Raw genomic sequence first — 15,581 nt, 5'->3', positions numbered from 1 at the left:
CCAAAAAAAAAAAATTTGCGATCTCCAGTGTGTGTGTATATATATATATATAGTATGGGAGTATTTTGAAATGGAAGGTTTTTAAAGAGCTCTAGAAGAAAAGAGTCTCGCATAAAAAAAAAAAAAAAAATTAAAATCTCCAGTTCATATAAATTGGAGAATATCTAGTTAGTTATATTGGAGATGTATTTTTGTTCCTCAAAAAGTAAAAAGACGAAAATGCCCTTCAAATATAACTAAATGAATCTTTCCTAGTTCAAATAAACGGGAGAAAGTCTATTTCCATACTTAAACCCACTAGTAACAAAACATATAAAATGATAAATTGAGTACGTTCGTAAAGATAACCTAAACGTTTAGATTAATACTCCTTATTGACTCTAACTAACTCTCGGGTAGGATTACATCACTTTAAATCAAGCAAGGGGGTGTGTTAGAAGCTAAAAATTTATTGACGTGTAATAATGCTATTTTTCATACTTATTTCACACGTTGATATACGGTTCTTTTTTTTCTTTTTCTTTTTCTTTTTCTTTTTTTTTTTTTTTTTTTAAGTGTGATGATCAACCTGCAAAGTCCAAGTGAATTAGGAGGGGTAGTTTCTGATGCTGAAACTGCAACCATGTAAAGAAGCTGCCAAAGAAACCCCTGTACAAACAAAATACGAATGGTGTGGAGGCAAATGTAGTATCTAGCATGATCCACACTTGCTTTTTTCCCCTTTTTGGTTTTCACCATTTAACTTTGTCCCTTTGTTCACACTTCCAAAAGAAAACATACAAAGTGAGTACTGGTAAAGGAAAAGCACTGGAAACTCCACTAAGTTCTGCTGCATGCCTTGGAAATTGACTAGTGCAGGGTATTATGGAGAAGGGGCTTTGAAACTCAGCAACTCATCTTTCTGCTCCCACCTCGGCACCTCTTTTGGCATATTTTTTCTTTTTCGGCTGTTAACCTTTTACTTGGTTTCTTGCCCTTTGGTTAACTCATCTACAATTTATTTATTTCTTTCATTCTTTTTTATGTTTTCCCCCAAATCGGGTCGAGGAAATTTCTTTCAACCTAGTATATAAAAGTCACATGTGTCTTTTGAATATGTAAAATACACATGCTTTTTTAATAATAGAGACAAAGTTGAAATAAATTTTATTAAAAATTTATGTGCATCTAACATGTTATTCAAAAAAAAACAAAAACACGTCACTTTTATAGAGTAAGTTGAAATAAATTTCTCTAACCCAATTTGAAAGAAAACTTTACCCTCTTATTATTATTAGTGCTGATGTGACATGTTGATAGTTTATGTCAAAATTACAAACTGAAGTTAAAGGGTGGAGAGTATAGCATGTGGCATTACTCTATAATAATAATAATAATAATAATAATAATAATAAATAGGATCCAATTCCATTTCATCCGGGTCAACAAAGGAATATATGAATGTTACTTAAAATGTTGATTGAATTCACATAGATGACCATGCAAAACTTCAATTCATAAGGAAAAGATAAAGACCAGCAAAGACTAGCCCCTCTTCTAAAGAAGGTCGCTGAAATAGACCACATACCTACCTTAAATTATTTCAGAGACACATTAATTGCCTACATTATTTCAAACACCATAAATATCCAAAGACCATATACCACATTAACAACACAAAAAACCCACTCTTTAATCAAATCCCACCCACTCTATCTCAACTGTCTTACTAGTGTAACACCCTTCTAACTCCCGACTAATTCTAAATACTTAATTCTCATTTTCGCTAACATTTTACTCAATTAATGTACTAATGTTTATTGGTTTAATTTTTTTAAAAAATTAATAGGTACCGTCACATCAGCCAGAAAAACCACAAGCGTGATGAAAATTGAGTATTTATCATTACCCGCCAACCTCCACTCTATTCAATCATCATTTTACCCACCAAAATTCTCACACATATAGATTTACACTTGCATTGTGTAATTATTAACCAAATGAGGAAATGATTAAAGAAGAAAAAAATAATTGCTCCGAAATCATTAACCAAAGATTTACAAACATGGAAGTGAGCAGTAAAAGCAGCCTATCAACCTACAGTAAAAACAAAGATTTGCCCCCCACTTTTTTGCTTTTTTACTAGATTCCCATTATTACCTCGGCGGCTCAGAACCCAACCCCAGCCGCGCCCATTCCGAGGGTACCCGGGCGGTGCGGCTCCAGCTTCCGATTCTTCCAGAAACAATTCTCCGGCGCGAGCTTAGACGCCGACCTCATCGGCTCCGACTTGCACCGCGTCAGTACGAACGGCTCGCACCCCTTGGCCCCGACCAGCTTCTGCTCTATCATGCTCGCCATCGACGCGCCGGCTCCCGCATTCGCCGCCGCCGCCAGCGGGAACGAACACGAAGACCTCGGCGGCTGCAGGAACTGGTGCGCCGGTTGAGTAGGATTTGAGTCCTCTGTGCTCACTCTTTTCTTGACCTCATCTCCTCCGTTGGTTTTGCTGACCGGTCTCTCTGGGAGGCATCGGATGAAGTCCGTACTGCAGACCCAGGTCTCCCGGGAGACCTCCATGGATAGCTTCGGCTCGCACATCATCAGAAGCAAGCAATCCGGCAAGACCGAGCTGTCTCTCTCTGGCTTTACTTCACTTTTTCGGATCTTTGGCTCTAAGCCCGGATCCCATTCGTTGTATTTTGGGTATTCGGGTTCGGATATTTGATGGGTCGCTGTCTCTTCGTCTTCCCGAGGCCTCTCTGGTGTCTCTTTCTCCTCCGCTTCTTCACCTAAAGCTCCACTATTTGCTTCTTCTTCTTCGTCTTCTTCTTCTTCTCCTTCTGTTTCTTGCTCTGACTGTACGGATACTAAGGAAGAAGAGGAAAACCTTGCTTCTTTGAAATCTTCTGCTTCTTGTTCTTCATTATATTGTGCTTCAGGTTTATCTTCTAGGATATGCTCATTCTCTTGAACCAGTTTGGGTATGCTTTGTTCCATCTCTGAGTTCTCTGGATCTACAAGAGCTTCAGGTGAAGAACAGCTCAACGGAGTTTCTTCTGCTGGTACTTCAGGGTTCATCTCTTCTTCTTCGTCTTCTTCTTGCTCTACTAGGTGTTCTTGTAGCTCATCGGTGACCTCTGGGCTTTGTTCTGGGTTTTCTTCCACATCCTCATCTTGTTCCTCCATAACCAAGTTTGCTTCTACTTCTGGGTGTCCATGCTCTTCACCATCACTTCCACAAATCTCATCCTCTGTTTCGACCCCAAGTTCTCTTTGCCTTTCTTCACCCACTTCCACGTTCGCTTGTTCTTCTTTCTCATCTCTCTGATCTTCATCTTCATCTTCATCCTGATCATCATCCTCGTCCTCAACATTATGAACCGGAGACTCCCAAAACCGATTCGCCAGGGCCGCCATTTTCACTGGGTCAGATCTACACCTCATGAGCAACAAAGCATTCTTGGGCGGAATACAAAGACTCACCCTCGTTTCCTCTTCCTCCAAATCCTCATTCCTCTCTTCCTTAATCTCATTCCCCTCATCAAAAATCTCCATCCTCCTCAGACTGTGACTCCTCTCCGTCACCCTCTGATCTTCCTCTCCCACCACCAACTCCATCTCCCTCCCCTTCCCTTCGCTTTCTTGCATTGCCACCAGCCACCTCGCAAACGCAGCCCCACAAGAGCTCCCGTTCCCGTTCCCATTCTCACCACCGTCCGATCTTGCGGCGGCTTTCTCTTCCTTTTCCCTCTCCCCTGTCATACACGAAGACCGGCACGGAAGAAAGCAATTGAACTCGGCGCCGAATGCCCTCAGAGCCTCGCAAATTGTTATTGGCAGATGCACCCACCTTTGGTTCCGATGCTCCTGACCATTCGGATTGTTCTGAATGTTCATATTAAGGTCTTGATGCGTGACAACGCTCATATTCTGCTGCTCCGCTCTCCGAAAGCTCGCCTCGCCGCCTCTTCTCTTCGATCTCGTTCTTATCTTTTTCCCCTGCTTCTTCGTCTTCACCCTCACCTGCCCAATACAGGTAACTTTGGGAGACGAGGGCTCTGGGTTTTCGAAAGCACACCCTCGTTTCTTCCCCCCTGTTGGGAACATTGGCGAGGCCTGCCCACCCTTCATGCTGCCATTGCTTCTCAGCCTTCGGCTTAGAGAGGCCGAGAGAGAGAGCTGGGATGGTTCTCTGCTGCGGCCTGGGCTGAGAATCGATTTGGACGAGAGCTTCATGGAGGAAGACGCTGAGAGTCGCGACGTGAAGCAGATGAACAACTCGCTGGTGCTGCTGCTACTGCTATTATTGCCCGTGCTGCGATGGGGCTTCTCTGATTCCATTTTTCTCTCTTTTTTTTTTGGTTTTTCACTCTGTTTTGGCCATTGAAGGTGAAGAAGGATATGCTACAGAGAGAAAGAGAAAGAGAGAAGGGTTTAATGGAGGGTGACGAAATGGTGGTTGTCTTTAGCAAAGCGTAACTGACAGACTGTGCTAGTACTTAATTATTGAACATGACAACAATGCCCTTGCTCTATTTACAAAATTCCTCACGACACTTGTTGCTAATCTAGGCGGGACAGCTCACTGCTCACAGATTTTGCACGAGGTTTTCAGTGAGTGTGGAAAAGGTAAAGCATAAAATGTTTTACAAAAAAAAGGGCCTACGCTTCGCTTTCTGTTAACGTCTTTTTCCATCCAGTTTGGCGTGTGCCCCAATCAACCACGCTCTCATAAACCATGTGACATTTCTTGGGGTCTATACAAATTTTCCTCTTCCTCTTGACCCTATCCAAATTGGTGGATCAAATGTCCAATTCAAAACATGGCAGCAATCACATTTAATGATATGAGTATCATGTGGCTTGTGTTTGTTTAGGAACAACGAACTCAATTCCAAATTTATAGATTATAATCGAGGTGTATATTCATGTATCGACAAAATCTGACCATAACATGTGATATTTAAGACTATTGAGGTGCAACAATATCACTCTACTCACTTGAACGGCTCTTACAATATGTCTTGTCGAGTGCGATTTTGAATGTCATAAAAGACTTTGGCTTTCCTTACCGAACATCAATTTATTTTTAGATGAGATAATCAAATGCTCAATCTAACAAATGGTATCAAAGTCTGGTTCATGGGTTCGAGTCGCAAAAGTATTATGCTAAGAGAGAGATTATTGAGGTGCAATAATGTTACTATGCTTACTTTGATGGCTCTTAAAACATGCCTCACAACCTGAACCCGACATGCGAATCTATTTTTCAATATTGCTTGATTTTTCTCAAAGCTAATTTGAGTTAATTTCTACAAAGCTTATGGATTATGTACTAAAAACAACTTTTGTCGAAGTTTCTTATTTGAGATTCATTTCAAACTCCAAATGACTCTTGCTCCCCACTATCAAGATTAGAAAATATGAAAAAACCCCATGTCATTACAACCCTTCTAGAGGAACATCTGACAAAGAGTACTAGAATAGCAAGAAAAAGCATCACACTATAAAAGACATGCACCAATTAAAAAGTACTCCAAATCCATTGGTTTCTCACCATGTCTTTCTTTTAGTCTTATCTCCTTTTAATATGCTCTACTCCTTTATTTTTCTCATTAAGGTTACCCCCCTCTACTTTGTGCCTCTTTTTCTTTTCAACCAACAAAATCCAAGAGGTAGATATATATTCCTCCTCATTGTTCTTTTCCCCCCCACTCATGTATCATTTTTTCACTTAAGCATAAAATTTAGTATATACTTTGAAAAATGCCATTTACCATTCTCCCAAGATTTAAAAAATATTAAAAAAAAACTAGAAAATAGCATTTCTAGTATACTTTTGTAGCATGTTGTAAAAATGTTTGAGAACAACGTGGCCAGATCATTAGACAAGAGCCAAGAGGAAGAAAAGTAGAAGAGAAACAAAGACAATAAAACATAAATTAGATAAAGATGGGGGGGAGTGTGTCTTGGGAATAACAATAACCATCCGTGTGGCCTGGCCTTGCCCCAAGCCAGCCCACTTTACACACAAGTAGCCGTTTTCTCGTAGCTAAATGACAAATGGCAGTTTCGATATTATATTGGAAAATGACGGTCTTTCTTTTAGACAGATCACATGGGAGGGGTCGATAGGGACGAGGTGAAACAGAGAAGAATCCAAGGGTGCACGTGACCGGAGTGACGGAGTCCGAGAGAGAGAAAGAGGGATGGTTATGATGATCATAAATACTATGTTGCATGGATCAATGATGATTAATCAAACTCACGCGCCTTGATAAAGGATGCACAACTTCACCAGATATATATATATTCAAGTGAATTTTAGACTTAACCAACGTATAAAATCTTCTCTCTTTTAGTTCATGAATTACATATAAAATTTATTGGTTATAGAGAAAATTAATTAAAAATAAATTTTGGTATTAAATTTTATATTCTTAAAAATTTATAAAAAATAAATAAATTTCAATAGGAGTTAGTATCTTAATCTTTCTGCTATGCTTGGCAAAGAAGTGGGCCGGATCGGACCTAAAATTTCAAAAAATTATTCTCAAAATCAACCATAATATTCTTATTTTTTACATCACATCAATCACTTTTGATTATTATTCAAATAAAAAAAAATCACTACAAAACAAAATTTTTCATTTTTTTATACAAAGTATTCTTACTTTGTTATCTCACATTAACCAAATCTGCTACAGTATCGGTTCACTTCCTAAGTTCACTCATTTACCAAACATAGCCCAAGATTTTTTGTGAGTCATATTTTATAAATGTGTTTTAAATGGTTTCACTAATAAGTCACTTTAAAGAAAAATCAAAACAAAATTTACTTGAGATAGATCATGCCACTTAGCGTATAATGAGTAACATTGCTCATATTACTTGTCATTCACTTTTAATTATTTGCTTCCTAACTTTATACTACTTTTTCATCAATTATATTTGAAAATCTAAAATCTAAAATTAGTTTTTTTTAATGAATAATCTAAATCTAGTTATATTTACAACCGAGTTAACCAAATCTTTTCCATCATGTAACTCCTAAATTTCCAACTCAATGCTAATGATACATTTATTTACTAATTGAGATAAGTTTTTGCTTATTACACGGATAAAAATTGTATATAACTTTTTAAAATATATATATATATATATATATAAAGTTAAATAATGTGAGAATTTCATGCTTATGACATTGGCACGCGCATGGAAAAGCGAGTCGGTATTATGTAGCCTGCGCGATGTAGCCTGTGTAATGCTTCCCACGCATAACATAGAGAACCGCGCGTGAGAGAAGGAAAAAGCATGGCGGCTATAATCTGCTACAAACGATCACAACACTGGTTTTAGCTACTGCCAAATAGGTACTTGCCACGTCAGGCTAGCGCAGGTACTAAAAATGGGGAAATCGGCATTTGAGTCCAACGAGGCAAGCATATATTGGTTAATTTCAGCGTGGAATATGAGGATCTGTTTCACTAAATAATTGCTCCACCTGCACAGCTGTACTTAAATAATAATTCATAGTGGGGGCCAAACTAGTACAGCTACACAATAAAGAAGCGAAGACCCCAACTTTAAAGTGAAATGATAAGCAAAATAATAAGTGGGGTCAAGGTTTCTTCAAAGAAGGGGTTTGAGTTTGACCCAACATTTACACCACAAGAAGACAACACAATTATTTCTTTTTCTTTCTTTTTTGTTTAATTACTTAATTATTTCTTTTAAAAAGTAACATATATATATATATATAAAAAAATCGGTTTTTTTTTTTTTTTTAAGGATTAGAGATGATATTATATGTAAGGTGGGAAATCACCCCCCCTTGCATGTGGCACAAGTTTGGGTGGTCCATGGTTGCTTCCCTAACTTGGATATATATATTATTTTTAATATTAAATGTCTTGATCAATTACTTGGAGGAGATGGCTTAAGCTTGTGTGCACGGACAGATGGACTATAAGCTCACATACACATCCAATATGGTCCAAATTGACATGTGCTGGATTAAGCCCAAATTATGGTCGCTAATGCCAGCCAACTCAAATAATGAAGCACGCACGTGATGTATACGTTGTTATGTTATTTACAAATTGGGAAAACTTTATAAAAGATTTATGAATTATCACGTGTTTTGAAAAAATTCTTAAATTTTAAAAATTTTAATTTTACTCATCGAACTTTCAATTTGATTTAATTTACATCCCTCTGTCAATTTTTTCCGTTAAACCCTAAAAATACCTTGTGACCCTTTATTTTTATAATAAATTTATTTTTTAAAATTTTTAATTTAAAATTAAGGTTAAATTTAGAATTTATAAAAAGGTCAAGGGCATAATGGTTATTTTATCATTTTTAACGTTTAAAAACTGACAGAGTGAATACTATGCATCAAATTGAAAGTTCATGAAGTAAAATCAAGAGTCTTTCAAATTTGAGAGGTCTTCTCAAAACACGTGATAGTTCAAAAATTTAAAGTAAAATTTTTCCTTAAAAATTTTGAATGACGTGATATTATATATATCGTTATATATTGATCATAAAATAGTTGTGGTCATTTTGCTTGGAACAGCCTAGAAAATGAGGTTTTAGTTTGTTAATATGCAAGCGAAGGCCCCGTTTGGTTAATGAGTGGGGGTCAAGAGTTGAAGAGGCTTCAAGGGGAGGTAGAAAATGAGATGCTCCAAGAAGATGGGCTGGACAACAATTAATACCCAAACTTGACCAAACAAGACAGACCAGAAAAAAGCAACTGACAAAACAAGCATTAATTTCCAGTTCTTTTAGTGCAGTGAAAATGACTTGAATTCTATGCAATTAAGGAAATGGTCTGTCTCAAGAATCTTACAGATAATTGTGATACATCCTTAATGTCGGACAGAACACAAATCTTAGGGATTTGAATATAGACAAACGATTACTATGATAAATACTCATAAAGAAAAAGATTTGATTCTAGACAAACAAGAAAAGATTACTGTGATAAATACTTACAAAGAAAATAGTAAAGCCACTTTTTTCATACCCATTTCAATATATTTTAAGTAGCTTTAGGTGCTTTAAAAAAAAAAAAAAAAAAAAAAATTAAAACACGTCATGTTAGCCAATATAAAATGAGTAAGAAAAATAATACAACTCTAAAATATATATATATATATTGACCAAGTTTGTTGATTATTGTATGTTAAAAATATAAAATTGTAATTTGCATGTTAAAAATGGACTTAGCTTCTATACGGTAGTGCAAACTACTGCATATCTGCTGTAATTTGTTTGGATGGACCAGATTTTGCCAAGGGGTTTTTAACCCAAAAGTAAACAATGCACTTCGAACAGGGAGACCAAAATACATTTCAGTCTATTTTCTTCCGTCAAACCATCTAAATAGACATGTATTTATAGGCTATAAGCATGTATTTATAAGCCCTCAAATCCTAAACCTAATAATAATACGAAATAAAGTCGGTTTTAACAAGTCTACGATGCCCGTTAGGACAGGACATACTCCCGTTCGAATGGCCACCCAAATACCTGAATTTAAAGTACGTAAAACAACTAAAAACTGAAACATAACATAACCGCTTGAACGGCTTGCGAACAGGTTGCAAACGGATGTCCTTTTGACCTAGTAAATATTGGAATTAACAAACTCTCGTGAAACATGACTTTGTAAATCTTTACGTTAGCTTTCCAACGCCGCAAATATTGCTCCAATCCAATGTCTGAAATTATAGATATAGTCTTTTTAGTAAAACTCATCAAGTGCAAGTTTCTCCCTAATCATCGCTCTTCTTTATGGAATCCTTAGCTTTTTAGTCCACATAAATACATCATCCTTCCCACGTTGGAGATAATTCGCCCTCAAATTCCCATCCTCATTATTGAAGCTCGTAGGAGGTAAGTTCCACCCGCTTTCCCCTGCATCACATCTTAATTTCCTAAAATAAATATATGAAAGTGGAACTTCCCAATCTCCATACTTGATTTTATTTTATATATAAATGCCTCCTTGTCCGTAAGGTCTTCCCCACGTACATTTGCTAGCTAGCTTCAAAGGATATGATGCAACCCCCAAAGCATTGCTAATTATCTGCCTTTGTGCTCTCTTGGGTTGCTTTATGTTCTTTGAAGCTGCAAATGGTAGAGTTTTAAAATATTTCATTTCAGCATAACATTACCAATGCACGTCATTTTTGGACACATTATATATTAGTTTAATAGACTGAATTTGATGAAACAGATTCAGCTTTGCCTTCAGTCCCTTGAAATGCATTCTTCTACTAACGATAACTGACCATGGATATATTAGACATGGATGTGATATAGCACTGAACATCAAGATACAGCAACATAAGATGATTTTGCTAACCAAGAATCTCTTGAAGATAAAAATTACATGCAGTTCCCTCCTACACTTCTGAAGTGATCTAACCAAATACAGAACAATCACATGAATATATTTCACGTGCTCCACCAATCCCCTAAAAAAGTTTGACAAAGATGAAGGGAAACACCACCATATTCTTAATGCTTCTAAGCCACCAAGCTGCAGTCCAGATATTTCTCCTTCCTTCTTCTACAAATCCTGTAGAGTCATGAACATCAAATAAACCATCAATTCTGTACAATCAATCTAAGAGTAAAAGTTGGGTTTAAATAAATTCCTAGAGAACCATTATACTATGGGAAGTGTGATATAAAAGGAGGAATACAGTCGCATACTGCAGATACTGTAGAAAAATTAATTGATACAAAAAAAAAAAGTAAAAATTTTTAGTATGAAAAAATAAAAAGATTTTGTTTCGTAGTAATTTTTTTATTTGAATAATAATAAAAAATGATTGATGTGATGTAAAATGTAAGAGAATGTAATTAGAAAAATGAAAAAGTGAGATGAATAGTATCGAATCAAAATCGTTTAACAAACGCACCCAAAATATTAAAATTTTGCATGTCTATTTTGTTTGGTTAAAGAGATAGAGTACAATCATCACTTAACAATGAAAAGGTATTTAAAAAAAGTTAAAAATTAACAAATAAAACTTGTCGATTTGTAGTTATCCAACAAAAATAACTTTTTTACAATTTGTTAAACGATGTTAATTTGTGATTGAAGCCACGTCAATTACAAATGTTTTTTACACCCTTCAATCATATGTTGATACTTATACATATAGCATATTGCCAAAAAGTTGTAAATAAGTTGTAGGGGTTTTTTTTTTTTTTTTTTTTTTGACGTGGCAGCCCATAATTAATGAAATAATTGAGTAAAACATATGACTTGACAATTTATTTAGGGTAAATGATTGGGCACTACAACTTGAGTAATGCTACATTCTAAAACTTTTATTACAAAATAATTTACAAACAGATATGGTGATTTATAAATAGTGAAAAAATTAAGAGAAATTAATAAGCTAAGTGATCTCTTGGGCTAAGAGTATGTTTAGGCTTGTGTTTAAAAAATAAAGCTTTTAAGTAAAAAATTGTTTTTTAACTTAAAAGCTTCATTTTTAAACTTTTACGAAAAGTGCGTTTTGATAATTTTTATAATAAAAAAAAAATCAAAGAAGTACTTTTAGAATTTTTTACTAAAAGTGCTTTTAACACTCAAAAAATCCGACCACGCCTAATGAAGCAGATGTCACTAGTTCGAATCTCTCACCCCCCTCTTGTGTGGACATGTCAAAAAAAAAAAAAAAACTCTCAAAAAGTCACATTTGACATTGCGTTTGATAAGCCTAAAAGTGCTTTTAACACTCAAAAAATCCGTTTGAAAAAAAAAAAGTATTCGTTTGGTAAAAAAATTAAAAACACTTTTAAGGGTTCAAAAAGCCAAAAAATGATCAAAACGCACTTTTGGCAAAAACTTAAAAATGAAGCTTTTGCCCAAAAGCTCTTTTTGACTTAAAAGCTATATTTCTCAAACGCAATCTCAAACAGGCTCTAAATATGTTAGCTGTTTGGCACAACTTTTTAGATTCTAAAAGTATTTTTTAAGCTATCTAACGCAATCTCAAATACGCTCTAAGCCCTCTTAAGACATAAAGCACGCATGTGTTGTTTCATCAGTACAACAGGACCATGGCTTTTTGCCCCAAAGGCTTCGTCACTAATTACTTACCATTTTGTGATACAAGAAATTTATATATGCACTTGTTTGTCAAGCAACCATGTGTATACTAGAGTACTACTCAGAACACACATTTTTTTTTTTTTTTCTATTCAATAATGGGACAAGGGTTACAATGAGAGAAAACAAATAAAACGGGGTGGGCTCGCCAACGACAAAACCCAAACGGAAACGACAATACAGAGAATGAACACACATGCACTCACTACAAAAAACATGTCCTTTATTGACGTGGCAAACAGTAACTCATGTTTGCCACGTCAATAAATTTTGACATGTCTAAATAAACACGTCATAAAAAACTTATGGGAAAACTTCAGAAAGCCCACCTGAACTTCCAACCATTTTGACATACCCCCCTGAATTTTCAAAACTCTCACTTAGGCCCCCTGAACTTTGGTTTTCTCTCACTTTGGACCCTTTTAACTTTTTATACCCATTTTACTCTCAACCGAAACTACGTCGTTTTGGACTCTAAAACTACAACACCTACACAGCCCAAAATGACGTCATTTTGGGCTTCAAAACTACATCACCACCCAACCCAAAACGACGTCGTTTTGAGCATAATATTAATAAAAAAAATAAAAAAACGAAATCAGGGGTGGCTAAGCCAACCCCTAGCCGGTCTGGGGGTGGCCGGACCACCCCCTTGGCCATGGGGGTGGTCTGGCCACCCCTCAAAGGCCAAAAAAAAAAAAAAAACACGGAGGGGGGGATCGGGTGCATTTGGGTGGTGGCTATCCAAATGAAGTGATTAAGAAGAGATGTGTAAGTACTTACCGATATATATTTTTATAAATTATTTATAATTAACCTTCTTTATATGAGATACTAACTTGCTATTTAACGTATAGGAGAGGATGAAGGAATTGATACCCACTGACCCGGCATTGACGTCGAGCGTGACTGAAGGGACGGTACGGTGGACACCGAATGACGCGTATGCTCAGGCGCACGGAAATAAGCCTGAGTATGATGGCAGGGTTCGACAAGTGGGTTCGAATGTTCTACTGATGCGGGGCAGCATACATTCGTACTATACACCGTCCCAGGCACGGTCTCAGAATCCTTGAAACTCCTCATTCTCACAGATGACGGATAGAATTAGAGAACTTGAAGATGAGCGGATAGAACAAAAACGTGCGATAGATGCGATGGACAAAAAGATTGAAGAACAAAAAGCGCAGATAGCAGAGAAAGATGCCATCTTTGAGGCCTATTTCCGCCAACTTGAGGCAATGCTCGCATCGACATTTGGATTCGCGCCCGATAGAGGTAATGCTATATTTGTGTTGTTTTTGTAATTCTTCGGTTAACATGACTATAGCCCGCATCGATCACTTTAACTGTTAGAATTGTGTCCCCACAAAATTCTCAATTAGCAACGCATTGTTCCTGTGGTTCATTTTAGGACTAACGTATATTTGCATCATTGTATATCTGTATTTTAGATTTTTTTTTATTGATGATCATTAGTTCACAACTCATTTGCAGGTAATGCGGGCTAGGCGTTGGGGGATGACTATCATTGGGCTAGACTTGGACTGAGCATGTGGTTTCTCATCGCTATTTGTGTATATATATTTTGTTACTATTTGTTGATGTATTTGTTTGTATATATATATTTTGTTACTATGTATAACAAACATATAGTTTGCTATATGTTTGTTGAGAGTAGTTGGAACAGAAATAATTGGATTGTATATTTGTTTTTTGTTGTGTTAGAATGTATTTTCGATGTAGATATTTGTAGCGTTGGAACGTATTTTCGATGTATATATTTGTTTTGTTTTATGTTGTGTTGGAACGTAGTATATGTGTTGGAATTTTGTTTAATTAATTTGTGTTGGAATTTCATATGTATTGGATGTATATGCAAATTGAATTGGAATTTTATATGTGTATTGGGTTGGATGTGTTGGATATGTTTGAAATGGGGTTGGATATGTTTGATGTATTGGATATGTTTGAAATGGGGTTGGATATGTTTAATATATTAGATATGTTTGATGTATTTGATGTCTTGGAGATGTTGGATGTATTGGAGATGTTGTTGGATTAATTGGATGTAAATGTAAAAATTGGATTGAATTGAATAATGTAAATGTAGATATTGGATTGAATGTATTGGATATTGGATATTGATGTTGGATATTGGATGTATTGGATTGAATGTATTGGATATATTGGATATATATATTGAATGTATATCAGGTTAATACGCAAATCTAGGTATAAACCCGAATAATTCAGAAAATATATAAATTTTAAAAAAATATTTTTTTTTTGACGTATCAAACGGTGTGACATGTCAAAAATTTTTGATGTGGTGAAAATGCCACATCAAAAACTTGGATTTTTTGACACCTGCCATTTTAACCGTTGAGACACATCAAAAAACACATGTTAGAAGAGTTTTCTAACGTGTCAATGGCACTGACACTTCAGAAATGATTGGTAAAAAAAAATGCAATTTTTGTAGTGACTTACACATGAGAAAATTGTAAAAAGATATATAATAATGGAAAAACTTTCTCCAATTTATTTCATGAAAATGAATATCAAAGCATCATCAACATAATGATCATCAAAGTATTCTTCATTTTCAAGTGCGCGCCGTCATGGATGGTGGTGGTGAACTCCTGCACCTCTGGCCTTTTTGACAACCCCTTCCGTAAGGGTTGGCCGGTGGAGGCAGGCAGCTCGGATGACCCTTACAAGGGTTTCCCACGCCGCCTCTAATAGGCCCATATCCAATAACTTTACATTGAACAAACACAACTGAGCAAACCAAGAGAGCGGCAAGGCAAATAACCAATGCATTGGATGTCGCCATGTCTTTCAACCAAATCTATTGTAGAAATACTATGTCGTACTTTTATGTCTTTGAAGCAAATGATGTGTTGCTAGACGAACTTTCATAATGAGGCCTATAAATAAGACGAGGTGAAAGAGTTTGTGGTGACAGAAGTGGAAATGATGCACTTAAAAATAAGTATGGCAGGTTCATTACTAGCTAGTAGTTTAGTTTTAACAAATTAACTTATTAATTAATTAATTCACGAACACTACAAAAATCTTCTTTTTTTTTTTTGACCACCCATTTCTGACGTGTCAATGGTACTGACACGTCAGAAAACCCTTTCTGACGTGTCATTTTTTACGTGTCTCAACGGTTAAAAGGGCAGGTGTAAAAAAATTCAAGTTTTTGACATGTTAATGTTAACACGTCAGTAATTTCTGACGTGTCAGAAACTGGAACGTCAAAAAAAAAAAAAAAAAATTGATGTTCCAGTTTTTCCACATCAAAAATTATTGATGTGGTGAAAATGCCACGTGAAAAAAAAAAAATTTTGACGTGGTGAAATTTATCACGTAAAATTTTTTTTTACTCACCACGTCAAAATTTTTTTTGATGTGGTAAATTTCACCACGTCAAAAAAATTATTGGCAT

The 15,581-nt window shown here is 35.9% G+C and overlaps 1 protein-coding gene across 1 annotated transcript; it reads right to left on the bottom strand.

Moving 5' to 3' along the window:
- Positions 1-1,944: 1,944 nt before the first annotated feature.
- Positions 1,945-4,453, bottom strand: LOC132176023 (uncharacterized). Its single transcript, XM_059588130.1, has one exon. The coding sequence runs from the start codon at positions 4,321-4,323 to the stop codon at positions 2,149-2,151; it is 2,175 nt and encodes a 724-aa protein (XP_059444113.1). The 5' UTR covers positions 4,324-4,453; the 3' UTR covers positions 1,945-2,148.
- Positions 4,454-15,581: the final 11,128 nt, after the last annotated feature.

Source organism: Corylus avellana, chromosome ca3 (assembly GCF_901000735.1).
Source record: "Corylus avellana chromosome ca3, CavTom2PMs-1.0".
NCBI classification, from domain to species: domain Eukaryota; kingdom Viridiplantae; phylum Streptophyta; class Magnoliopsida; order Fagales; family Betulaceae; genus Corylus; species Corylus avellana.
This window is presented reverse-complemented; position numbering and strand designations above follow the sequence as displayed.